Below are 27,327 nucleotides of genomic sequence, written 5' to 3' on the forward strand. Positions count from 1 at the left end.
GGTAGTACCGTCAGCCAGGGACCTACTCAATACGGACATTAGTACGATGTCGGACCTAGAGTTCAGAATCATGACTTTAAAGATACTAGCTGGGCTTGAAAAAAGCGTGGAAGTTATTAGAGAAACCCTTTCTGGAGAAATAAAAGAACTAAAATCTAACCAAATCGAAATCAAAAAGGCTATTGATGAGGTGCAATCAAAAATGGGGGCACTAAATGCTAGGATAAATGAGGCAGAAGAGAGAATCAGCGATATAGAAGACCAAATGATAGAAAATAAAGAGGCTGAGAAAAAGAGAGAGAAACAACTACAGGATCACGAGGGCAGAATTCGAGAGATAAGTGATACGATAAGACGAAACAACATTAGAATAATTGGGATCCCAGAAGAAGAAGAGAGAGAGAGAGGGGCAGAAGGTATATTGGAGCAAATTATAGCAGAGAACTTCCCTAATGTGAGGAAGGAAACAGGCATTAAAATCCAGGAGGCACAGAGAACCCCTCTCAAAATCAATAAAAATAGGTCAACACCCCGACATCTAATAGTAAAACTTACGAGTCTCAGAGACAAAGAGAAAATCCTGAAAGCAGCTCGGGAGAAGAGATATGTAACCTACAATGGTAGAAACATTAGATTGGCAACAGACCTATCCACAGAGACCTGGCAGGCCAGAAAGGACTGGCAAGATATCTTCAGAGCACTAAACGAGAAAAATATGCAGCCAAGAATACTATATCCAGCTAGGCTATCATTGAAAATAGAAGGAGAGATAAAAAGCTTCCAGAACAAACAAAAACTAAAGGAATTTGCAAACACGAAACCAGCCCTCCAAGAAATATTGAGAGGGGTCCTCTAAGCAAAGAGAGAACCTAAAAGCAGCAAAGAGCAGAAACGAACACAGACAACAGACAGTTAACAGTCACCTTACAGGTAATACAATGGCAGTAAATTCATACCTTTCAATAGTTACCCTGAATGTAAATGGGCTAAATGCCCCAATCAAAAGACACAGGCTATCAGATTGGATTAAAAAACAAGACCCATCAATATGCTGTCTGCAAGAGACTCATTTTACACCCAAAGACACCCCCAGATTGAAAGTGAGGGGGTGGAAAACCATTTACCATGCTAATGGACACCAAAAGAAAGCTGGGGTGGCAATCCTTATATCAGACAAACTAGATTTTAAAACAAAGACTGTAATAAGAGATGAGGAAGGACACTATATCCTACTTAAAGGGTCTATCCAACAAGAAGATCTAACAATTGTAAATATCTATGCCCCGAACATGGGAGCAGCCAATTATATAAGCCAATTAATAACAAAAGCAAAGAAACACATTGACAACAATACAATAATAGTGGGGGATTTTAACACCCCCCTGACTGAAATGGACAGATCATCTAAGCAAAAGATCAACAAGGAAATAAAGATATTAAATGACACACTGGACCAAATGGACTTCACAGACATATTCAGAACATTCCATCCCAAAGCAACGGAATACACATTCTTCTCTAGTGCCCATGGAACATTCTCCAGAATTGATCACATCCTAGGTCACAAATCAGGTCTCAATCGGTACCAAAAGATTGGGATCATTCCCTGCATATTTTCAGACCACAATGCTTTGAAACTAGAACTCAACCACAAGAGGAAAGTCGGAAAGAACTCAAATACATGGAGGCTAAAGAGCATCCTACTAAAGAATGAATGGGTCAACCAAGAAATTAAAGAAGAATTAAAAAAATTCATGGAAACCAATGAAAATGAAAACACAACTGTTCAAAATCTTTGGGATACAGCAAAGGCAGTCCTGAGAGGAAAGTATATAGCAATACAAGCCTTTCTCAAGAAACAAGAAAGGTCTCAAATACACAACCTAACCCTACATCTAAAGGAGCTGGAGAAAGAACAGCAAAGAAAGCCTAAACCCAGCAGGAGAAGAGAAATCATAAAGATCAGAGCAGAAATCAATGAACTAGAAACCAAAAGAACAGTAGAACAGATCAACGAAACTAGGAGCTGGTTCTTTGAAAGAATTAACAAGATTGATAAACCCCTGGCCAGACTGATCAAAAAGAAAAGAGAAATGACCCAAATCAACAAAATCATGAATGAAAGAGGAGAGATCACAAGCAACACCAAAGAAATACAAACAATTATAAGAACATATTATGAGCAACTCTATGCCAACAAATTAGATAACCTGGAAGAAATGGGTGCATTCCTAGAGATGTATCAACTACCAAAATTGAACCAGGAAGAAATAGAAAACCTGAACAGACCTATAACCACTACGGAAATTGAAACAGTCATCAAAAATCTCCCAAGAAACAAAAGCCCAGGGCCAGATGGCTTCCCAGGGGAATTCTATCAGACATTTCAAGAAGAATTAATACCTATTCTCCTGAAACTGTTCCAAAAAATAGAAATGGAAGGGAAACTTCCAAACTCATTTTATGAGGCCAGCATTACCTTGATCCCAAAACCAGACAAAGACCACATCAAAAAAGAGAATTACAGACCAATATCCTTGATGAACATGGATGCAAAAATTCTCACCAAAATACTAGCCAATAGGATCCAACAGTACATTAAAAGGATTATTCACCACGACCAAGTGGGATTTATTCCTGGGCTGCAAGGCTGGTTCAACATCCGCAAATCAATCAACGTGATACAATACATTAACAAAAGAAAGAACAAGAATCATATGATCCTCTCAATAGATGCAGAAAAAGCATTTGACAAAGTACAACATCCTTTCTTGATCAAAACTCTTCAGAGTATAGGGATAGAGGGTACATACCTCAATATCATAAAAGCCATCTACGAAAAACCTACAGCGAATATCATTCTCAATGGGGAAAGGCTGAGAGCTTTTCCCCTAAGGTCAGGAACGCGGCAGGGATGTCCACTCTCACCACTGCTATTCAACATAGTATTAGAAGTCCTAGCCACAGCAATCAGACAACAAAAAGAAATCAAAGGCATCCAAATCGGCAAAGAGGAAGTCAAACTCTCACTCTTTGCAGATGATATGATACTGTATGTGGAAAACCCAAAAGACTCCACCCCAAAACTGCTAGAACTCATACAGGAATTCAGTAAAGTAGCAGGATATAAAATCAATGCACAGAAATCAGTGGCATTCCTATACACCAACAACAAGACAGAAGAGAGACAAATCAAGGAGTCTATCCCATTTACAATTGCACCCAAAACCATTAGATACCTAGGAATAAATCTAACCAAAGAGGCAAAGGATCTGTACTCAGAAAACTATAAAATACTCAGGAAAGAAATTGAAGAAGACACAAAGAAATGGAAAAACGTTCCATGCTCATGGATTGGGAGAATCAACATTGTGAAGATGTCAATGCTACCTAGAGCAATCAACACATTCAATGCAATCCCCATCAAAATACCATCCACTTTTTTCAAAGAAATGGAACAAATAATCCTAAAATTTGTATGGAACCAGAAGAGACCCAGAATAGCCAGAGGAATACTGAAAAAGAAAAGCAAAGCTGGTGGCATCACAATTCCGGACTTCCAGCTCTATTACAAAGCTGTCATCATCAAGACAGTATGGTACTGGCACAAAAACAGACACATAGATCAATGGAACAGAATTGAGAGCCCAGAAATGGACCCTCAACTCTATGGTCAACTTATTTTTGACAAAGCAGGAAAGAATGTCCAATGGCAAAAAGACAGTCTCTTCAACAAATGGTGTTGGGAAAATTGGACAGCCACATGCAGAAGAATGAAACTGGACCATTTCCTTACACCACACACAAAAATAGACTCCAAATGGTTGAAAGACTTAAACGTGAGACAGGAGTCCATCCAAATCCTAAAGGAGAACACAGGTAGCAACCTTTTCGACCTTAGCCGCAGCAACTTCTTCCTAGAAACATCGCCAAAGGCACGGGAAGCCAGGGCAAAAATGAACTATTGGGATTTCATCAAGATAAAAAGCTTCTGCACAGCAAAAGAAACAGTCCACAAAACCAAAAGACAACCGACAGAATGGGAGAAAATATTTGCAAATGACGTATCAGATAAAGGGCTAGTATCCAAAATCTATAAAGAACTTATCAAACTCAACACTCAAAGAACAAATAATCCAATCAAGAAATGGGCAGAAGACATGAACAGACATTTCTCCAAAGAAGACATCCAAATGGCCAACAGGCACATGAAAAAGTGCTCAACATCGCTTGGCATCAGGGAAATCCAAATCAAAACCTCAATGAGATACCACCTCACACCCGTCAGAATGGCTAAAATTAACAAGTCAGGGAACGACAGATGTTGGCGGGGATGTGGAGAAAGGGGAACCCTCCTACACTGTTGGTGGGAATGCAAGCTGGTGCAACCCCTCTGGAAAACAGTATGGAGGTTCCTCAAACAGTTGAAATTAGAGCTACCGTTCGATCCAGCAATTGCACTACTGGGTATTTACCACAAAGATACAAATGTAGGGACCCGAAGGGGTACATGTACCCCAATGTTTATAGCAGCAATGTCCACCATAGCCAAACTGTGGAAAGAGCCAAGATGCCCATCGACAGATGAATGGATAAAGAAGATGTGGTATATATACACAATGGAATATTATGCAGCCATCAAAAGGAATGAGATCTTGCCATTTGCAACGACGTGGATGGAACTGGAGGGTGTTATGCTGAGTGAAATAAGTCAATCAGAGAAAGACATGTATCACATGACCTCACTGATATGAGGAATTCTTAATCTCAGGAAAGAAACTGAGTGTTACTGGAGTGGTTGGGGGTGGGAGGGATGGGGTAGCTGGATGATAGATATTGGGGAGGGTATGTGCTACGGTGAGCGCTGTGAATTGTGCAAGACTGTTGAATCACAGATCTGTACTTCTGAAACAAATAATGCAACATATTTTAAGAAAAAAGAAAAAGAAGAAGATAACAGGAGAGGAAGAAAAGGGGAGTATGTCAGAGGGGGAGACGAACCATGAGAGATGATGGACTCTGAAAAACAAACTGAGGGTTCTAGAGGGGAGGGGGGTAGGGGGATGGGTTAGCCTGGTGATGGGTATTGAGGAGGGCACGTTCTGCATGGAGCACTGGGTGTTATGAACAAACAATGAATCATGGAACACTGCACCAAAAACTAATGATGTAATATATGGTGATTAACATAACAATAAAAAATTAAAAAAAAAAAAAAAAAAAAAAAAAAAAAAAACAGTGAAAAGAAGTTTGCATATATCTTGGAATATCATAGAATATTCTGTGTATTGTAGAATATCATAGTCAGGGTAAAATCCTCTAACATAGAAGCCCCTAGTATCACTAGTGTCACAGAAGAAAGTGGAAATCTAGGGAATCCTATTTCCCACAGTGCCATGCTGAAGCAAAGCGGCAATCCAAGGTGCCAGGGAATGCTGCCACAGAGACAGGATACACACCCAATTCAGTGGAATGGTATAGAATATTCAATAAAATCTCAAGTTATCTCTGGAAGGAAAAAAAAAAAAACAGGTGTCAGTGTGGAAAAGGAAGTCTAGGGAAATCCACTGATAGTTTATCAGAACAAACACAAGACCTAGACAGAGCTGCCCACTTTAAAAATATCATCAAAAGGAAAATAAATAGTATGTCATGAAAGTCAGATGAAGAACCCAATCTCAAAGAAAAATCTCTCAAAGAAAAAAAGAACATTTATAAGTACTCTGTTGTACTGGAAAACTTGATAATGACATATATTTAATGAAACAGTGGGAGAATGAATTAAAAGGTTATATCACAGAGCTAAGAGGACAGACTGAAGACCAAATCAATACCATTAAAAGACTAATAAATTAGAAACATTTAGAATAGTAAATTGAATGACTGACATAAAGGAAAAATTTGAGATAATCACAGTAAGTAAAGAGTAATAAGACAAATAATTATAGCAGTTAGAATGAAGATAACAGGCATGGAAACAGGACAGTCTAACATAAGAATAACTGGTATTGGGGCACCTGGGTGGCTCAGTGGGTTAAGCATCTGCCTTTGGCTCAGGTCATGATCTCAGGGTGCTGGGATCGAGCCCCGTGTCGGGCTCCCTGCTCAGCGGGAAGTCTGCTTCTCCCTCTCCCTCTGACCCTCCCTCCTTCTCGTGTTTGCTCCCTCTCTTTGTCTCTCAAATAAATAAATAAATAAATAAATAAATAAATAAAATCTTTAAAAAAAAAGAATGACTAGTATTTTTAAATTAGAAAAACCAACCAATATAATTGCAAATGTATCTAAAGCTATAATATAAGAAAAAATCCCCCAAATGATGAAGTATTGAATTTCTAGATTAAAAGGAAATTTTTGTACCAGGTGACTATGAGGAATAACTGAACTTAAAAAAAAAAAATTGGTTTTCCAACCATTTTGAGTCTATTTTTGTGTGCGGTGTAAGGAAATGGTCCAGTTTCATTCTTCTGCATGTGGCTGTCCAATTTTCCTAACACCATTTGTTGAAGAGACTGTCTTTTCTCCATTGGACATTCTTTCCTGCTTTGTCGAAGATTAGTTGACCATAGAGTTGAGCGTCCATTTCTGGGCTCTCTATTCTGTTCCATTGATCTATGTGTCTGTTTTTGTGCCAGTACCATGCTGTCTTGATGATGACAGCTTTGTAATAGACCTTGAAGTCCGGAATTGTGATGCCCCCAGCTTTGCTTTTCTTTTTCAACATTCCTATGGCTATTCGGGATCTTTTCTAGTTCCATACACATTTTAGGATTATTTGTTCCATTTCTTTGAAAAAAGTGGATGGTATTTTGATGGGGATTGCATTGAATGTGCAGATTGCTCTGGGTAGCATTGACATCTTCACAATATTTGTTCTTCCAATCCATGATAATGGGACATTTTTCCATTTCTTTGTGTCTTCCTCAGTTTCTTTCATGAGTATTTTATAGTTTTCTGAGTACAGATTCTTTGCCTCTTTGGTTAGATTTATTCCTAGATATCTTATGGGTTTGGGTGCAATTGTAAATGGGATCGACTCCTTAATTTCTCTTTCTTCTGTCTTCTTGTTGGTGTATAGGAATGCCACTGATTTCTGTGCATTGATTTTTATACCCTGCCACTGTACTGAATTCCTGTATGAGTTCTAGCAGTTTTGGAGTGGAGTCTTTTGGGTTTTCCACAACAAGTATCATATCATTTGCAAAGAGTGAGAGTTTGACTTTTTTGCTGATTTGGATGCCTTTGATTTCTTTTTGTTGTCTGATTGCTGTGGCTAGGACTTCTAATACTATGTTGAATAGCATTGGTGATAGTGGATATCCCTGCCATGTTCCTGACCTAAATGTGAGACAGGAGTCCATCAGAATCCTAAAGGAGAACACAGGCAGCAACCTCTTCGACCTCAACTGCAGCAACTTCTTCCTAGAAACATCGCCAAAGGCAAGGGAAGCAAGGGCAAAAATGAACTGTTGGGACTTCCTCAAGATAAAAAGCTTTTGCACAGCAAAAGAAACAAGTCAACAAAACCAAAAGACAACCAACAGAATGGGAGAAGATATTTGCAAATGACATATCAGATAAAGGGCTAGTATCCAAAATCTATAAAGAACTTATGAAACTCAACACCCAAAGAACAAATGATCCAATCAAGAAATGGGCAGAAGACATGAACAGACATTTTTCCGAAGAAGACATCCAAATGGCCAACAGACACATGAAAAAGTGCTCAACATCGCTCGGCATCAGGGAAATCCAAATCAAAATCTCAATGAGATACCACATCACACCAGTCAGAATGGCTAAAATTAACAAGTCAGGAAACGACAGATGTTGGCGAGGATGCAGAGAAAGGGGAACCCTCCTACACTGTTGGTGGGAATGCAAGCTGGTGCAGCCCCTCTGGAAAACAGTATGGAGGTTCCTCAAAAATTTGAAAATAGAGCTACCATACGATCCAGCAATTGCACTACTGGGTATTTACCCCAAAGATACAAATGTAGGGATCCGAAGGGGTACGTGCACTCCGATGTTTATAGCAGCAGTGTCCACAATAGCCAAACTGTGGAAAGAGCCAAGATGTCCATCGACAGATGAATAGATAAAGAAGATGTGGTATATATATACAATGGAATATTATGCAGCCATCAAAAGGAATGAAATCTTGCCATTTGCAACAACATGGATGGAACTGGAGTGTATTCTGCTGAATGAAATAAGTCAATCAGAGAAAGACATGTATCATATGCCCTCACTGATATGAGGAATTCTTAATCTCAGGAAACAAACTGAGGGTTGCTGGAGTGGTGGGGGGTGGGAGGGATGGGGAGGCTGGGTGATAGACATTGGGGAGAGTATGTGCTATGGTGAGTGCTATGAATTGTGTAAGACTGTTGAATCACAGACCTGTACCTCTGAAACAATATATGGTTAAAAAAAAAAAAAAAGATAGTAGGAGGGAAAGAATAAAGGGAGGAAATCGGAGGGGGAGACGAACCATGAGAGACTGTGGACTCTGAAAAACAAACTGAGGGTTCTAGAGGGGAGGGGGGTGAGGGAATGGGTTAGCCGGGTGATGGGTATTAAAGAGGGCACGTTCTGCATGGAGCCCTGGGTGTTACGTAAACAATGAATCATGGAACACTACATCAAAAACTAATGATGTAATGTATGGTGTTTAACATAATAAAAAATAAAAAAAATTGGTTAAGTTACTGAAATTCCAAGAAAAAAAAAAATACGAATTTTTCAAGTATCTGAGCAGCGAAAAAAGAAGTCAACTTACAAAAGGAAAAGTTTTCTGTTGAACAACTTTGAGTGAAAGAAAACAAGTGAAACAATGTCTCTAAAGCTTCAAAAGAAAGATACTACCTTGGAAGTTTTACCCAATCAATCAAACATACTGAAATATAAAAGATCTTGGGAATCTTAAAACCAAATTATGGATTAATCAAATAAATAAAATGCATGGAAAGCATAAAAGACTATAGACTTTTTTTCCATCGGACATTCTTTCCTGGTTTGTCAAAGATTAGTTGACCATAGAGTTGAGGGTCCATTTCTGGGCTCTCTATTCTGTTCCACTGATCTGTGTGTCTGTTTTTGTGCCAGTACCATGCTGTCTTGATGACAGCTTTGTAATAGACCTTGAAGTCCGGAATTGTGATGCCACCAGCTTTGCTTTGCTTTTTCAACATTCCTCTGGCTATTCGGGGTCTTTTCTGGTTCCATACACATTTTAGGATTATTTGTTCCATTTCTTTGAAAAAAGTGGATGGTATTTTGTTAGGGATTGCATTAAATGTGTAGATTGCTGTAGGTAGCTCTGACATCTTCACAGTATTTGTTCTTCCAATCCTTGAGCATAGAACATTTTTCCATTTCTTTGTGTCTTCCTCAATTTCTTTCATGAGTATTTTACAGTTTTCTGAGTACAGATTCTTTGCCTCTTTGGTTAGATTTATTCCTAGGTATCTTATGGTAATGGTATTGGGACAATTGGACAGCCACATGCAGAAGAATGAAATTGGACCATTTCCTTACACCACACACAAAAATAGACTCAAAATGGATGACAGACCTCAGGGTGAGACAGGAATCCGTCAAAATCCTAGAGGAGAACACAGGCAGCAACCTCTTCGACCTCAGCCGCAGCAACTTCTTCCTAGAAACATTGCCAAAGGCAAGGGAAGCAAGGGCAAAAATGAACTATTGGGATTTCATCAAGATAAAAAGCTTTTGCACAGCAAAGGAAACAGTCAACAAAACCAAAAGACAGCCGACAGAATGGGAGAAGATATTTGCAAATGACATATCAGATAAAGGGCTAGTATCCAAAATCTATAAAGAACTTATCAAACTCAACAACCAAAGAGCAAATGATCCAATCATAAGTGGCAGAAGACATGAGCAGACATTTTCCAAAGAAGACATCCAAATGGCCGACAGACACATGAAAAAGTGCTCAACATTGCTCAGCATCAGGGAAATCCAAATCAAAACCTCAATGAGATACCACATCACACCAGTCAGAATGGCTAAAATTAACAAGTCAGGAAACGACAGATGTTGGCAAGGATGCGGAGAAAGGGGAATCCTCCTACACTGTTGGTGGGAATGCAAGCTGGTGCAGCCACTCTGGAAAACAGTATAGAGGTTCCGCAAACAGTTGAAAATAGAGCTACCCTATGATCCAGCAATTGTACTACTGGGTATTTACCCCAAAGATACAAATGTAGGGATCTGAAGGGGTATGTGCACCGCAATGTTTATAGCAGCAATGTCCACAGTAGCCAAACCATGGAAAGAGCCAAGATGTCCATCGACAGATGAATAGATAAAGAAGATGTGGTATTATATACACAATGGAATATTATGCAACCATCAAAAAAACCCAAATTCTTGCCATTTGGAATGACGTGGATGGAACTAGAGGGTATTATGCTGAGCAAAATATGTCAATCAGAGAAAGACATGTATCATACAACCTCACTGATATGAGGAATTCTTAATCTCAGGAAACAAACTGAGGGTTGCCTGAGTGGTGGGGCGTGGGAGGGATTGGGTGGCTGGGTGATAGACATTGGGGAGGGTATGTGCTATGGTTAGCGCTGTGAATTGTGTAAGACTGTTGAATCACAGACCTGTACCTCTGAAACAAATAATATATTATATGTTAAAAAAAAAAAAAGGATAGCAGGAAGGGAAAAATGAAGGGGGGGAAATCGGAGGGAGAGACGAACCATGAGAGACTATGGACTCTAAGAAATAAACTGAGGTTTTTAGAGGGGAGGGGGTGGGTGGATGGGTTAGCCTGGTGATGGGTATTAAGGAGGGCATGTATTGCATGGAGCACTGGATGTTATACGCAAACAATGAATCATGGAACACTACATCAAAAACTAATGATGTAATGTATGGTGACTAACATAACATTATAAAATAAAATATAAAAATAAAAAAATAAAAATTAATTTTAAAAGACAACACTATAGACTTTACACATAAGGGTAGTTTTCATAAAATCTTAAAGAAACTATGACTCAAGCGTTTTTATATTCAGCCAAGTTGAAACATCACAAGCGTATAGTAATTCAGGTAATAGAGCATCTTTGAGCTATTCTTTAAAAAAGTCTTGACAAACTCAAGCTATTACAAAAGATGATAATGACTCCATTAAATCAGTAGGGGATAGAAGGGTGGTTTTGCCTCGCAGGTGACATCTGGCAGTGTTTGAAAACGTCCTTGTTTGTCATAACTAGGCTAGTTCAATGGGCATCCTAGTATGGAGAGGTCAAGAATGTTGCTAATCAACGTACAGTACACAAGACAGCCCCCCACAACAAGGAATTATAAGCATGACCCTTTTTATAAGAACAAGTCATTATCTTTTTAGGTTGTATAACTCTTTTTTTTTTCACGTTGTTGGATAAGCTTCCTCTGAAAGCACAACAAATGTCTTGAGTTTTGTAGTAACACCATTTATAAAGTGAATTAAATTAATGTATCCCTACTCTCTGGTCATTCTGGAACCTGTTGGCCCGTGCTGACATCCAGGCACAGTATTTACAGCCCATTCAAACAAGAATGATTATACCCTTAGAGAGGTGGTGAGTAAAGAAAACAGCCAGGGAGTTAACTACTTCCTAGAAAACATAAGCTTGACTGACGGACATAGTAGTTCAAACCTGACTTGAATGATGGAAAAGAAATCCAGAACTCATAGTGGGCAAAACTGTCCCCATTTGGAATGAGGTAACAGAAAAAAGAACACATGAAAAGAATAGTTGGTAAATCTTTCTTAGAGAGAAAGTAAGGAAAGGTATTTCTCTTTTTTATAAAAAGCCTCAGTAAAAGAAAATATATAACCATATTAATAGCTTTTCAAGTATTTTTTATTGTTGCTATAGTAAATAGAAAAATTGTTAGTTTAATTAAACTGGAATGAAAATCATTGAGTTCTAGAATGTCAGCATAATATAACTGTGCCAAAAATCAGTTTGTTACCTCTCATTGCACTTAGTGTGGCCGTGCTCTAGAAAGGACTGTGGGCAGCACTTCCCAAGAATGAGAAACCTAATAGAAAACTCAAGCACAGAAAGAAGATTGAATTGTTTCACTTTCCAGTTTATTGTGTGTATACATACCTATTTTGTTTTTCTTCTGTGCTGTTACGAATATATCTGTCTAGGTTTCTTGAATATCATGACATAACTTCCACCACAATGCTTTTGATTCTGAAAGGAGTTTAGAACATTTAATGCCTTTTCTTCTTCTTCATTGAAAAATGCAAAGTAGATTTAAGAAAACCAGAAGTTTTAGGACGCAGTTTCTGAAATCAAATTGTGACTTAAAGAGAGATTGTCAAGTTGGCTTTGAATTTGTGTTTTTTCTACAGGAGGTATAGGTTCATATATTTGACTACACTATTATAAATTAAATGTAGTTTCACTTTATTCACTTTTTCTCCTAAGTTTTTATCTGTCATCATGTTCTATCTGCAGTTTGGAAACTAGTCCCATAACCGATACTGATCTTGCAAAGAGAACTGTCTTCCAAAGATCATACTCAGTTGTTGCTTCTGAATATGATAAACAACACTCCATTTTACCTGCACGAGTTAAAGCCATTCCTAGAAGAAGAGTTAACAGTGGAGACACTGGTAAGTATAAAGATAAAAAGAAAGATTGTGTGGTCCAAATGGTTTTATTCGCAGATATTTTTTTTAAAATCTAGTTTTTGAGGGGCGCCTGGGTGTCTCAGTCGTTAAGCGTCTGCCTTCAGCTCAGGTCAGGATCCCAGGGTCCTGGGATTGAGCCCCACATCGGGCTCCCTGCTCAGCGGGAAGCCTGCTTCTTCTCCCACTCCCCCTGCTTGTATTAAAAATAAATAAATAAAATCTAGTTTTTGAAAGGAAATGGATTAATTTTAAATTGTGGTTGACATTCCTTTTATTTGACACACCCAAAAGTATGCTTGTCTAAATTTTGCATCTCGGTTGGAAGAGACACCTAGAGACCATCCAGTGATAACTCAAGAATAAGTTTACCTTTAAAATCTTACCTGTTAGGTTCTAAGCCAAACATTGCCACCATTATCCCTTCTACTAAGTTTCAGTGAACTAGTAGTTCCAGTGACTTACACTTTCACAATTATATTCTCATTCCTAATAGAAGCTTCTAACTCTTGGAGCTACTTCCACTGTGAATAAATAATGTGGGGATATAAGTAGCTCTTAATCAGTAAAAAAGTTAAATAATCTGGACTAGTTGGTATCAATAGCCCCAAAGTAGAGCTGCTTGGTTCTATGTCAAGAATAAAGAAAGAAATCCAAGAGAAAAGGATAATATCGTGATTTATCAGGTAGCCCACTTAACTAAAATGAAGATTTGGTCTAATATTTATACATAGGTAATTGTATATCATATATAGATTCCATTTAGGGAAAAAATACAATACTTAGCTTTTAGAGTGTTTTAGAAAGCATGAACTTTAGATTCAGCCCAGAATTCAAAAAACAATGAGACAACTTAATAGCTACATGATTTTAGGAAAGTAAGATAATTTATCTTTTGGGGCGCCTGGGTGGCTCAGTTGGTTAAGCTACTGCCTTCGGCTCAGGTCATGATCCTGGAGTGCCAGGATCGAGTCCCGCATCGGGCTCCCTGCTCAGCAGGGAGTCTGCTTCTCCCCCTGACCCTCTTCCCTCTCGTGCTCTCTCTCATTCTCTCTCTCTCAAATAAATAAATAAAATCTGAAAAAAAAAAAAAAAAAGATAATTTATCTTTTGGGATGCCTGGGTGGCTCAGTTGGCTAAGCGTCTGCCTTCAGCTCAGGTCATGATCCCAGAGTCCTGCATCGGGTTCCTTGCTCAATAGGGAGCCTGCATCGGGTTCTTGCTCAATAGGGAGCCTGCTTCTCCCTCTCTCTCTGCTGCTCCTCCAGCTCATGCTCACATGCTCTCTTTCTCTGTCTCTCTCTGACAAATAAAATCTTTTTAAAAAAAGTATTTATAATCTTTCTCAGCCTCAGTAAAAATTGAAATTGTTACGATTTGTGTCACATGCAAAAACAAAACCCCCTAAGACTCTAGTGAATAAGCTAGATACTGTTATTTTTAATATCATCTTAAATATATTAATTGTATGTATTATCTATGAAAGTTAATTTTTTTTTTTTTTTTAATAAATAGAAGTTGGTTCTTCCCTCTTGAGACATCCATCTCCTGAGCTTTCCCGGCTAATCTCAGCCCACAGCTCTCTTTCCAAAGGAGAACGAAATTTCCAATGGCCAGTTTTAGCTTTTGTTATACAACATCATGATCTAGAAGGTCTTGAAATAGCAATGAAACAGGCCCTAAGGAAATCTGCTTGCCGAGTTTTTGCTATGGAGGTATGAATACATTAATGGGGTTATTGATTCATTGATCATACAAATCATTTGATGATTTTTTTTAATGTTAGTTCCTTTTCTACCCAACAGAAATTTCAAAAAATTAAGAAACATTAGCCAATCAAAAATATCAAATGTTCACATCAAAATTAAACTCTTTGTTTACGAATATAAATGAATATAGAGGTCCATATTTAAGCACTCTAAAGAAATTTATTTCTGCACTGCTTTATTGTTTGAATCCTGTTAGTATCTTTTTTAAAAAAGCTTTTTGTAATAAGGATGTCATTTCAGATAGAAGAATCATGAAAAAGACATAACAAGTAGACCTTTTGAGTTATAAATTTAACTATAATGACTTTCCTGTGTCTATTCTCAGGAAATGATAGGATTACTATCTGTCATATTTTTATATATATATTATATATATATATTTTAATCTTTTTTGTCATGAGTATAATAAATAACCTGCCACTTCATTGATGATGGGAACAGTGTAAATACATTTAAGTATATGATAGCTTGTACAGACTCGAGAAACATTTTGTGTTATCCTAAATGCAAATTGGGAAAAAAAATGTGCTTCAGCAAATTAATATGAAGATGAATTTTTGAAATAAAAAGTGGTTTGAAAAAATATTTCTGTGTTACATTTCATAAGTATTATTTTCCCTATTATGTTTTTTACTCGGGACCAAAATTATTGACGATTTCAAGTTCAGTGTGTTTTCAATGAGATGAAGGCCAGCTGTGTTCATTATCTTCCCTTGGAACACTTGGTCCGTGGAGTACTCTGTTTCTTACTCAGAATGTTTGCTCGCATGTTTTCTTCTATCTGTGACTCACTTAACCATCATTTGTCCAGGCGTTCAACTGGCTTCTGTGTAATGTCATCCAGACGACTTCTCTGCATGACATTCTGTGGCATTTTGTGGCCTCTCTGACACCTGCCCCAGTGGACCCAGAGGAAGAAGAGGATGAGGAACGTAAAACAAGCAAAGAAAATGCAGAACAAGTACGGGAGATTCGGGGCTTCTCAGTTGTCCGTATTTTTATAGAAGAGTAGAACCATCTCCAGATAATGCAATAGTATACGTGAGCTCGTTCACAGATTGTATAACATAAAGGCGAGAATAAAATTTCAATGCTGTGGGCAGTATATTCACTCTGTTTAGTGAATTTTAGTGAGTTTTCGCTCCAGCAAAGATGTGATCATTCAGTTCTGATTTCTCGCTAAACGTTATTGTCATGAAGCAGTGACAACATAATGCCTATGCAAGACAGATAACCAGGGCGACATTATCCTACGGAAAACCTGTCTACTTCACAACATGGCTGTAAGTTGGCAGAGAGTAAAAATATACCATGTAGGGATGTGAAATTTAAAAATGTCTGCTTGGCTGCAAAGGACTTGGATTTTATGGGAAGCAACCTGCATAATGGAAAGGCATTGACTAGAACCCTGGAAACCTGGGTGCCAGCCGCATTTCCACCTCTGTAACGGTGCAACTGTGGGCCTCGTTTCCGTATCTGTAGAGGGAAGACTAGACAGCATTTAGTTCCCTTGCAGGCATGCTAAAATTATATGCTTAACATTTTATGATTAATTTCCAAGGATATCAAGTAACATTATTACAGCCAAATTCTTAAAACTCACAAGGAAACGAAGTATCATGAGTAAGAACTAGTAGAAACGGAGGCAACAGAAACAGACCAGCAATTTCCGTGGTGGTAATTTATCTATTTGTAGTATGGCTGTGTTTAATGTGTTTAAGGAAATAAAAGACCAACTTTAAAATATAATAATGTAAGAACTGTAAGAAAGACATTTGAAAAAGAACTAAATAACAGGTAAGAATTATATATTAGTATAATAATTAATGTTAGAAAAAAAGCAGTGAACCAAAAAAAAATCAGTTCTGAAATTTACAACAGATTAGTCAAAAAATTGGTGAATTGTAAAAGAGACCTGAAGAAATCATCCAGAATAAAACAAAAAAAAAAATGAATTGCTTTAAAAAGTGAAAAATATGAGGTCATATTTATGACCTTTATGACCAATTTAAAAATTGATATTTTCAGTGTGCTGAGAGGAAATAACTGTCAATCCAGTGAATCTGTCTTTGTAGAAGAAGGGCAAAATAAAGATATTTTCAGAAAATAAACAGATAAATAGATATTTGCCACAAACAGACTGTTAGAAAGGAAAATTGTAATACGCTTCAGGTACAAAAGGAGATCTCACATGGAAGATCTGAGAATGAAAAGAAAAGAAAGTGTTACTTCTTAACAAAGACTGTATAAAAAGTGACAATGTGTAATGGGAATGATTTTTAAAACTTAGTACCAAAATACAGACAGCAGTACCATATACATGAGGAGGCAAGTGATTGGTGTTAGTGTTCAGTGGGTTGATACTGATTTTGATTAGCTTTAGATTAAGTTGAGTGTGTGTCATTACACAAAGAATAGAAATAGAGTGTATAGGGAGAGGGCACCTGGCTGGCTTGCTCAGTGGAGTGTGTGACACTTGATCTCGGGGTTGTGAGTTCAAGCCCCACATTAGGCGTAGAGATGACTTAAAAATAAAATCTTTTAAAAAAATTTTATAAAAAAAAAAATAGACTGTGTAATTTCCAAACTCATAAGAGAAATGAAAAAAAAAAACTCAACTCCTCCCCAAGAGGGAAAACAAAATAGAAAAAGTGGTACAAATAGAAAGTAACATATTAGAAATAAGTACAAAGAAGACTAAATCTTCCATTTAAAAGACAAAAATTGGGATGCCTGGGGTGGCTCAGTCAGTTAAGCGTCCCAACTTGTGATTTTGGCTCAGGTCATGATCTCCGGTCATGAGATAGAGCCCTGTGTGGAGCCCTACGCTCCGCAGGGAGTCTACTTCTCTGTCTCTGCCCTTCCCCCCCCCCCCCCCGCCCCTGAGCGCGCGCGCACACACACACACACACACACACACACACACACACACACACACACGCTCTCTCTCTCAAATAAATAAATAAATCTTTTTAAAAAATAAATAAGGGGCACCTGCGTGGCCCAGTTGGTTGGAGCCTTCAGCTCAGGTCATGATCTGAGGGTCCTGGGATTGAGTTCTGCATCCCTGCTTATCAGGAGTCTACTTCTCCCTCTCCCTTTGCACTTCCCCACTGCTCATGCTCGCTCTCCCTCACTCTCTCAAATAAATAAAATCTTTTAAAAAATAAATAAAAAACAAAAATTGTCAGAATAGATGAAAAAAACAAAAGGTAGTTGCTGTTCATGAGCATTACATCTAAAACATAAGAATCCAGGAAGATTAAAAGTGGAAGTTTAGAAAAGGATATACTGGACAAACACCAAACAAAATAAAGTTGGTGTGATTCTTTAACATCAGAAAAAAAAGCTTTAAGACAAAATTAATAATAGGGATAAAAAAGCTTTCTACAAAATGATGAATAGTTCTAAACATGTATGTATCAATAATATAGTCTTAAAAATATTAGGTAAAAATTGACAGAACTGCAAGGAGAAAGAGAAAAAAAAATCCACAATTACAGTGTAAGATTGTTTCACACCTTTAACAACTAGATATTCCTGCATAAGGAACCACCCTAAAACTCATCAGATGAAAACAGTTGCCTTTTTCTGACAAATCTGTGGGTGAGGCTTCAATTTCTGCATACACATATAGAGTCAGATTTGTGAGCACACCAGGATCAATACAGATACAGTATTCATTTGTTTGGTGATTTTATTTTTGAGTGACCTCATCACTTTTTCCCTAAAAGATAATACAAACAAAATTAGTTAATGTGTGTTTTGGGTATGATTTGGTTTTGGTTTTATTTACATCTCTGTTACATGACTGTCTTTACAGTATACATAACCTTATAAGTATACATAATTTTTTTGTGTGTGGGGAAAGTTCTTTTCAGCATACAGACTGATCAACTTGCTTTCACTTTCTGTCTCAGGAGAAAGACACAAGGGTATGCGAACATCCTCTCTCAGATATAGTGATTGCCGGTGAAGCTGCTCATCCTTTACCACACACGTTTCACCGCTTACTTCAAACAATCTCCGATCTTATGATGTCTCTTCCGAGTGGCAGTTCGTTACAGCAAATGGCCCTAAGGTAATTTTACATCTAAGTGTTCTAGGTACAGTGGAGGAGAGATTTTATGTAATGTTCAACTCAAAATGCTCAAAAGACCTTTTTAAATAGTAAGATACAAAGAATCTCTACATTATGTGAATGGTGTTTCACTCATTACTGTCATAATCTAGAATCATCCTCCTTAGCTCGCACCCATTTGCTGCTCTGTAAAATGAGGTTAATACACTTCTTAGTGCTCTGAATTATCAGTCTGTAACAGTTTTCCTCACTTCTGCCCTCTTCTACCCCAAGTCTCTTGTCTCAGTGCTACCCAAGGGTAGACTCTTAAATGTCACAAAAGGGAGAGGGAGAATGAAGTCTCAGAAGCAGAAATCAAAATAGGGTTTTGAATTGAAAAGAATTTTGAGAAAAATGGAACCTTAGTTATATACAAGGCAGCCTAAGTCTACGTTGGGGAACATCACCTACTTTTAAGTCTCAGCCTGCTAAGATTTTAACATTACTTCTACATTGTGAACCTTGTTATCAGAGCCACATATGGGACCACACATATAAATGATATTTATCCTCCACTGATTTTTATAAGCTGTAAGGTGATGGAGTGATTTGGGGCTACCCACAGCCCTGATGATAAGACCAGCAGAGGGGAGATTGTGTTTCCCCTTTACAAGATTTTTGAAGTGCAGTATGTGTTATATACACTCTCATGAATTAGTGTAAAATTATAAGACTAATAAATTTGAGAGGCTGTTTCAGTTGGGATAACACTTGTCTATCTGCAAAATTGATTTATTATCTTTTTCGTTTCTGTAGCCTTGATCTTCGTGGCTACAGAAGCAAATTTCTTTATATGTAGATGTATTTTTCTATGTATAAAATGAGTGAACTTTCTTTAGATCTTACCTTGTTCCAAAGAGGTAGTGATATTATTCCCTCATTTTTTTTTTCATTTCTCTTTTTCACCTGGAACATTTAAGATTTTTTGAAATACTAACTACAGAGTGCTTTTCCAGGATTTCCTTAGGAATTATTTAATATATTGCTTATACCTTTTTAGGTGCTGGAGTCTGAAATTCAAGCAGTCTGATCACCAGTTCCTCCATCAGAGTAATGTCTTTCATCACATTAACAATATTTTGTCAAAATCAGATGATGGAGACAGTGAAGAAAGTTTTAGCATCAGTATTCAGTCTGGCTTTGAAGCGATGAGTCAGGTCAGTCATTTACCACCTGTGCTGTGTTATCCTGAGCTAACATTCAACAGTGTACAGAAGGAGAAACTGCAAGTTACTCCTAAACAATCTGATTCATTTGTTTCTTACCTCATGTCTTGTTTGTTTTATTATCATGAAAGATTTCCATTTCAGTATTGTAGTAATGTACCTTTGTTTCTGGTAGGAATTGTGCATAGTAATGTGCTTAAAGGACTTGACCAGCATTGTTGACATAAAAACTTCAAGCCGACCTGCCATGATTGGCAGTTTGACAGATGGTTCTACAGAAACCTTTTGGGAGTCAGGAGATGAGGATAAAAACAAAACTAAGAACATCACCATCAACTGTGTGAAAGGAATCAATGCCCGCTACGTATCTGTCCATGTGGACAATTCCCGAGATCTTGGGGTAAGAAAGGAAACTTGATTTGTGGCTCATTAGTTCTTTTCAGACCCTCAGTGACCATGCCCTATCATTTCGGAGCTTAGCAAAAAGATTTTCATGTGGAACTTCACCAACCAAACAACATTTTTATGTTTCCCAAATAAATCTTAAATCTAAAAACAGATGAAGAGCAGTGGGGCACTGTGGAATACCAATTCTAAAAATAACACCATGGCTCCAGCTAAGCAGAATAAATGAATGCCCTATAACTGCCTACCCGAGTGCCCTTGTTTCAGCTCTTCTCTTGGCCTGAAGTCTTCCCCTTAAACTCTGCCTATCAGATTCCTCCCAGAATCTCGAAAGACCAGGAGAAAAATCCTCTCCCAGTACATCTTCTATAAAAATTACTCTTTCCGGGGCACCTGGGTGATGTAGTCGGTTGAGTGTCTGCCTTCAGCTCAGGTCATGATCCCAGGGTCCTGGGATCAAGCCCTGCATTAGGCTCCCTGCTCAGCGGGGAGCCTGCTTCTCCCTCTCCTCCCTGCTCATGATCTCTCTCACTATCTCTGCTGCTATCTCTGTCTGTCTCTCTCAAATAAATAAAATCTTTTTTAAAAAATTACTCTTTCCCTTCTCTAGGTTCTTTTTTATATTACTCTGACGGCACTTAATACACTTGGACCTATTGTGTAATTAGCTCTCAGTTTCCAACCCTCACCCTTAGCTGTCATGGCAGTGTTGGTGGGGTATCTAGACTAACCTGAATAATCATAATTTATATTCTTCCTAGCACTATTCTATTCACATGTTTCAACTGAATTAAGTACTCCTTCACAAAGGCAGTCAACAAAGGAAAAAGAGGCCTATTTACTTGAGTGTTAAGAACCAAGAAGAAGGCACCAGCTGCCAAACCCACATGCTTCTACCCCCCATTCCTGGGGAAGGATACTCCTTAGAATTTTTCCCTCAGAATGGGTGTGGCTTGCTAGCAGATAGAGTATTAATAAATCCCCTTTGACCGTTGCCAAGCTTCTCCCATCCCATTCATGTATTTCCTTTCCCAGAAAGAGCCAGAGTGGTGGGGTTGGGTCTTGGGTAACCCAGATGGAATGCCAACCTCAGAAGTCCAGTCTGCTGTCAGAACACTCCTTGCCATCCACAGCCACCCCCAACTCCTGTTTCCTGGCAGCAAACAAGAAAAGGGAGCGTAGCTAATATATCATAAGCTTATCTCCTTTTCGGAGCCAAGAGTTTCAATTGGCACAACTACTTTATCTTACTAGAAAGTCAAGTGTAAGAAATCAAAACATTTTTCTAGCTAGAATTTACTGTTCAGTACAAAGTTATCTTTGATTCATGGTGTATTTTAAGCTAGGACATATTCTCTGTCAGAACAATGATTGCAATCAATTTGACATTTTTCCCTTTTAGGGAGATAATTGTAGCAATATTTGATTTTAAAAGCCTCAGTAGGTAAGCCAACATCGGCTTTCCTTTTAAGAAACCTCTAAGTTACATGCATCCTTGAGGCTAATATACCTCTGCGTCCCCATCTGCCAACACCACCAGTGCCTTATGTATGGCAGTTGTTGGAATTGCATCAGCCTAGAGCTGATATATAGCTAAGTATGCAGTTCTCTAAGGAATTAATGTGCTAATCTGTTTTCTTGATGTGCCTTGCATAAAAGTTACTTAACTTTAAGGTCTTTGGCTCTAGTACCAGCATGATTCTTTTCAGTACTTAAAGATACTGAACTTCTGTTTGTATTTCTTTCATGTGTTAATGTTCCTTCTCTAGTGTGGCAAGGATCTCCAGAGGATAGAACCCATCATTCTCATATATCCTTCTCCAAGTCTGTAAGGCAGTCTGGGTACATTGTGACACTCACAAGTGTTTGTTGATTAAGCCACCTGCCTTCCTTATACCTCCAGAAGCAAGGAAAGTATAGCAGAGAGAGTGGGACAAGAGTGACAGAGTTGTTGAAAGGTCTCATGATAGAGATAGAACTTAAATCTTTAGACTTTGGGGGCACCTGTGTGGCTCAGTTGGTTAAGCAGCTGCCTTCAGCTCAGGTCATGATCCCGGGGGTTCCTGGGATTAAGCCCGCATTGGGCTCCCTGCTCAGCGGGGAGTCTGCTTGTCCCTCTGCCCCCCCTACGCCGCTCATGCTCTCTCTCTCTCTCTCTTTCAAATAAATAAAATCTTTAATAAAAATAAATAAATCTCTATAGACTTTGGATAAAAAGAGGGAATGCCAAGCTCCTCTTTCAGAGCCCATGGAGAATGAAGGTAGAATTTGTGAGAATAAGACAAGACTGGGGTTGGTTGTAAGAATGTGGTTGGTCGGGCAGAGGGAGTGAGATCAGTTAGGAAGAACGATGACAGAGTTAATGTGACATTGGTATACTGTAAGAAGTCTCTGTAAATTCAGGAGCAGGAATATGGAATAATAATTGTTGATTGTCTATTTTAGAATAAAGTTACCTCAATGACCTTCTTAACTGGCAAAGCAGTAGAAGATTTGTGCAGAATCAAGCAGGTAATTAAAATTTTGTCATTAAATGTTTTGCTACCCAGGGAGAAATTCTTCTCAGCCTTTACTGTTAAATTCTAATTTTGGCATGCTACCAAAGTATTATAGAAAATCATCTGTTTACAAAACACTAAACTGACAAATAGTCCAGATATAGGAACATTTACAACCATCCCTGTGCTAAACATCTTATCTGTCAGTGCCCTAAATGTTCCCGTCATGAGCGATTATACTGTACCTACAGTCTTCGACTCTGCCTAGGCTCTTAAAAAGAGTCAGAGTGCCTTAAATGCATCATAGATCAATTCACAATCAACACCTACTCTTCAGGTTAAAATGTAGATTATTGTCCTCTAACCTGAAAATCTATCACTTAAAACACTAAAACTGTATCCAGGCTGCAAGTCGATTTACACACCATCTCTAGAAACAAGTTAGGTTTTATTTGGGCATGTATCTGAGATTCTGTATAAACTGACTTGTGTTGGTGAAACTTTATCAAAGCTGTTCTTCTCTAGCTACTTTATCCCATAAATGTTGACCGCTTGTTTTGCTTTGTTTTTCAAATCATATTGAAAGAATGAATTGAGATTTTGGATTAAACAAATAGTAAGTTTTGTTTTAAAGGCTAAAAAATTTAGGGAAATAATCCTATTCAGTGAGATACTATTTATTTATGCTCAATGCTCTTTCTAGAAAATTGGCATTATCAATTAAAATAATATCAATTTAGATGTCTATATAAATAATGTAGACGTCCCAGGTCATTTCTCTTTGACATCAAATACCATAAGAACAGTTTTCATTTTATCAAGTGAATAGTGTCAAAAACCAGTTCACAGTGCATTGAAATTTAATCCTTGAAAAAAAGTTATATTCTCAATGAAATGCAGTGAAATAAGGAATCACAAATGTGAAGTTACATATAATTTTTCTTCAAAAGTAAAACATATTAAGAAATTGCACATCAAAAATGCTCATCTTCTAAAAAAAAAAATGCTTATCTTTAAATGGTGCTTTAATGTGAAGATGCACAAAACAGGACCCGATGCTGATCTTGTGAGTGTTTCCACTTACAGTCAGTGTAGGGAAAGGGCAGTCACATAAATTGATTGATGATGTTACTTATATAACTTGTCCCTGGAAAGTACTCAGACCTACATTTTAATTCTCAACTCCATCTCGTACTGAGAATCCTTCAACCTGTTTTAACCTCATTTCATCTGTATAATAGCTACTATAGTATTACTTACCCTCACAAGGTTTAAGATAATCAGCATGAAGTAACAGTAAACCTTGGTCCCTGCACAAGTCTTTGTGATTTGAGCTTGCTGTTATTAGCTCTAAGTCTAGGACAGTGATAAGAGAGTGAGACAGCTGTATCAGGTTTCTGTCCCTTTTCTGTTGTGCTAGGTCGATCTGGATTCCAGGCACATTGGTTGGGTAACAAGTGAACTTCCAGGAGGGGATAATCACATCATCAAGATTGAATTAAAGGGCCCAGAAAATACGCTGAGAGTTCGACAAGTAAAAGTCCTGGGCTGGAAGGATGGCGAAAGCACCAAAATTGCTGGCCAGATTTCAGCCAGCGTGGCCCAGCAAAGGAACTGTGAAGCCGAGACTCTGCGAGTGTTCAGACTTATTACATCTCAAGTGAGTGTCCTCACTACATAATCTAGTACAGGATACCCTGAAATAAAATCTTATTCAATAATAACACCAAAATAGTAACAAAATACTTTGTAAAACAAGTCAGAGATAGCTGGCAACAGATGTGACCCATTTCCTCCTCTTCTCATAGCCCAAAATGCCTGTGTTTCATTTTGCACTCATAACTCTTAAAAGTATTGGTATATAGCAAGAATAGCATAGTAATATTATAAAACCTGCAGAATTAGCTCATGCATCCTTTAGCTTTCACACATTGATTCCTTCTCATGTTCCTGTCTTCATCAGGTATTTGGAAAGCTCATCTCTGGAGATGCTGAACCTACACCAGAACAAGAGGAAAAAGCACTACTGTCATCACCTGAAGGAGAGGAAAAAGTATACAATGTATTTATTTGTATTCTAAAAATATTTATTTCCCTTTTTCATTTTCTTATTTTTGTTCAGTGAAATAATCCATCTATTGGCATGTATTTTAATGGATAGATGATATTAGTTTATATGCAGTTAATGTTTTTTACTTTAATTAGTAGAAGATGAAGAAACTATCAGAAGAAATTATTTGTTTACATATGATCTAGCTAGTATTGTAAGTAACAGAATTTGCTCTGTATCTTAGGCTGTTGTGTTCAAATGTTAGGATTTGTAAAATCAGCTTAGTCGTTTACTGTGCACCATCGATGATCTTCTTCCTCCATTTAATCTGCCCTTCACAGTCCAGTTCAAAAATACTGTCTTCTCCAGGAATCTTCTTTATGTTTCCCCCAACAAAATGCAGTTTTCCTTCTGCTAAACTTCATCGTAGTTTCTATGAGTCTCTTCTCAATTTCTTTCATATGTTTGTTTATACACATATTTGTCTCTTCTACTGAATCATAGCTTCTTAAAGACCAAGTGCATATCTGATTTGTCTTTATATCCATGGCATAAAACACACATGCATTCAGTATAGTTTTATTGGAGTAACTTGTTCTTCATCTTGTTCTTGAAATTTCTTTTAAATTGTGTTTGCCTTTACTTATTTGGTCTACTCTAAAGCAAGAGGAAAACCTCATCTTTTTCCAAAAAGAGGTCAACCCTGACTGGTCTCAATATTCTTAAGTCATTAGATATTACAGATAATCACCTTGGCAGCCTTTTGAAAGATAATTTCAAGGATTTATCTAGTCTAGCCCTGTGCCTTCTGATATAGTAATGTCTAAGTCATCCACCCACATCTTTCTATTTGTGGTCTGTAGAAAATAAGATTTTATAAATTCTGGTTGTTTCTTTTAGCATCCTGTGGGGATATCATTTGAATGACTGCAAGAGTGTGTGACTATTCATTAAATCAACTGAATTTTAGCAAATTGCAGTTCTGTGCTAAATAACTATGACAATTGGTACCAAGCCCTCGGAAAGTTTGTGTTCCATTCTTAGATATGAACCTTTCACACACACCCCCAAAAAGAAATCAATAGGGATACTATGTAGCATATAATCAATTTTTCATGTATGTGAAAACATTGCACATGTCACAGGGTTTCAGAGTACATTAGAAGTATTGTGCCCTGCAGTGGTCAAAAGAGGCTTTTGGTAGGTATTGGGTATGACTTGGACCTGAAAGGGAATGGGTCAGAGTTAGATTGACAGAGGGGATGGGAGCAGGGCTCACTGAGAGGCTGGCCTAATAGTAGGAGTGTGTAGGTTGAGATGTTAAGGTTGATTGGGAAAGTTTATGCTGGTGGTAAGATGCCCATGAAGTAGCATAATTGTTAAGAGAATCATTTTTTACATCAGGTTTTTAAAGTAGAATTTAGATAAGGAAAAAATTCATCCTTTTAAACTGTATTGTTTGATGAATTTTTGTAAATTTTTTGGTGTAAGTTAATAATATACGCTTATTATCCTTTTAATATCAATAGTATCTGTAGTGATGTGTCTTCTTTTATTACTTCTTTTCATTTGTTCGCTTTGTGTTTGATTTGTTCTCTTTCTAGTTTCAAAGACTTGAGATCTTTCTTTTTTTCATATAAGTAATGGTACAGTTTTCTTCTTAGCACTGCTTTAGTTGAGTGTCACAAATTTTGGTGTGTTGGTTATATTTTTTTTCATTTCATTTAGTTCAGAATACTTTTTTACTTCTATTTCGGTTTCTTCTTTGACCCCTGGATAATGTAGAGGTTTCTTGTTAATTTCTAAATATTTGGGGATTTTTCAAATAGCTTTCTATTACTAATTTCTAGTGTAATTCGTAGCAGTCAAAGAATATACTTTGTATAATTTCAGTCCTTTTAAAATTGTTAAGATTTGAATTCTGACTCATATTTTAGTGAATGTCCACATGCACTTGAAAAGAGCTTGAACTCTGCTTTTGTTCTGTGAGGGGTTTCTATAAATATCAATTCAAATTGGTTGATACTTTTGTTCAAGTCTTCAAGAGCTTTACTGATTTTTGTTTCCTCATCTGCTTGTTCTGTCAAGTGCAGAGAAAGTTTTGAAGTGTCCAGCTATTTGGATTTGTCTGTTTGGATTTTAGTTTACCTGGTTGCAAACCTCAGCTGTTCAATGGATACCAAAAATTATATGGTTTTGTAGACTATCAGCTTCTTCTCATTGTTAAAGTGGGCGTTACATTCTCTTGTAGCTTTCTTTATCCTAAGGAAAGTGAAGCTAAGAGTCATTTTTTATTCTCAGAAGAGTAGCTTTGCCTCACTTTTCTTACCTGGAAAATAAAACATCATATTTACCTAATGGGCTTGTTGTGAAGGTTAAGAGTATGTGTATGTGATAACTATATAGCTGTGTATCTATACCTTAAGAGAGTGCCATTCACATAATAAGCACTTCAAAATGTCAGCCTTTACGTCTCTTCTTATGATATGTTTCTTTGACTCCTGTTAGTGGTAGATTAGCCTAATCTAAGAACACCATAATCATAGAGTTTTGTTAGGAAATTTCCCTTTTAACCAAATACCATTTTCTGAGTTCTAAAAACTAAATGTAGGATACTCAAAATTTAGAAATAGATGTAATCAAAGT

At 37.5% G+C, this 27,327-nt stretch overlaps 1 protein-coding gene across 12 annotated transcripts in view; it reads left to right on the forward strand.

The window, feature by feature from the left end:
• MYCBP2 (MYC binding protein 2) overlaps positions 1–27,327 on the forward strand; it is a 269,922-nt gene that overhangs the window by 217,285 nt on the left and 25,310 nt on the right. For 10 of the 12 annotated variants that reach the window (XM_027591552.2, XM_027591557.2, XM_027591555.2 and 7 more), the window contains 9 exons: positions 12,501–12,658; positions 14,189–14,388; positions 15,254–15,403; positions 18,363–18,523; positions 19,563–19,719; positions 19,904–20,128; positions 22,579–22,644; positions 24,052–24,291; positions 24,595–24,693. In XM_027591552.2, coding sequence (XP_027447353.1) covers positions 12,501–12,658; positions 14,189–14,388; positions 15,254–15,403; positions 18,363–18,523; positions 19,563–19,719; positions 19,904–20,128; positions 22,579–22,644; positions 24,052–24,291; positions 24,595–24,693 — 1,456 coding nt within the window. The remainder of the gene's footprint in view (positions 1–12,500; positions 12,659–14,188; positions 14,389–15,253; positions 15,404–18,362; positions 18,524–19,562; positions 19,720–19,903; positions 20,129–22,578; positions 22,645–24,051; positions 24,292–24,594; positions 24,694–27,327) is intronic. The other 2 variants (XM_027591553.2, XM_027591561.2) reach the window with 1 other exon arrangement.

This window comes from Zalophus californianus, chromosome 3 (genome assembly GCF_009762305.2).
Source record: "Zalophus californianus isolate mZalCal1 chromosome 3, mZalCal1.pri.v2, whole genome shotgun sequence".
Taxonomy (NCBI): Eukaryota; Metazoa; Chordata; class Mammalia; order Carnivora; family Otariidae; genus Zalophus; species Zalophus californianus.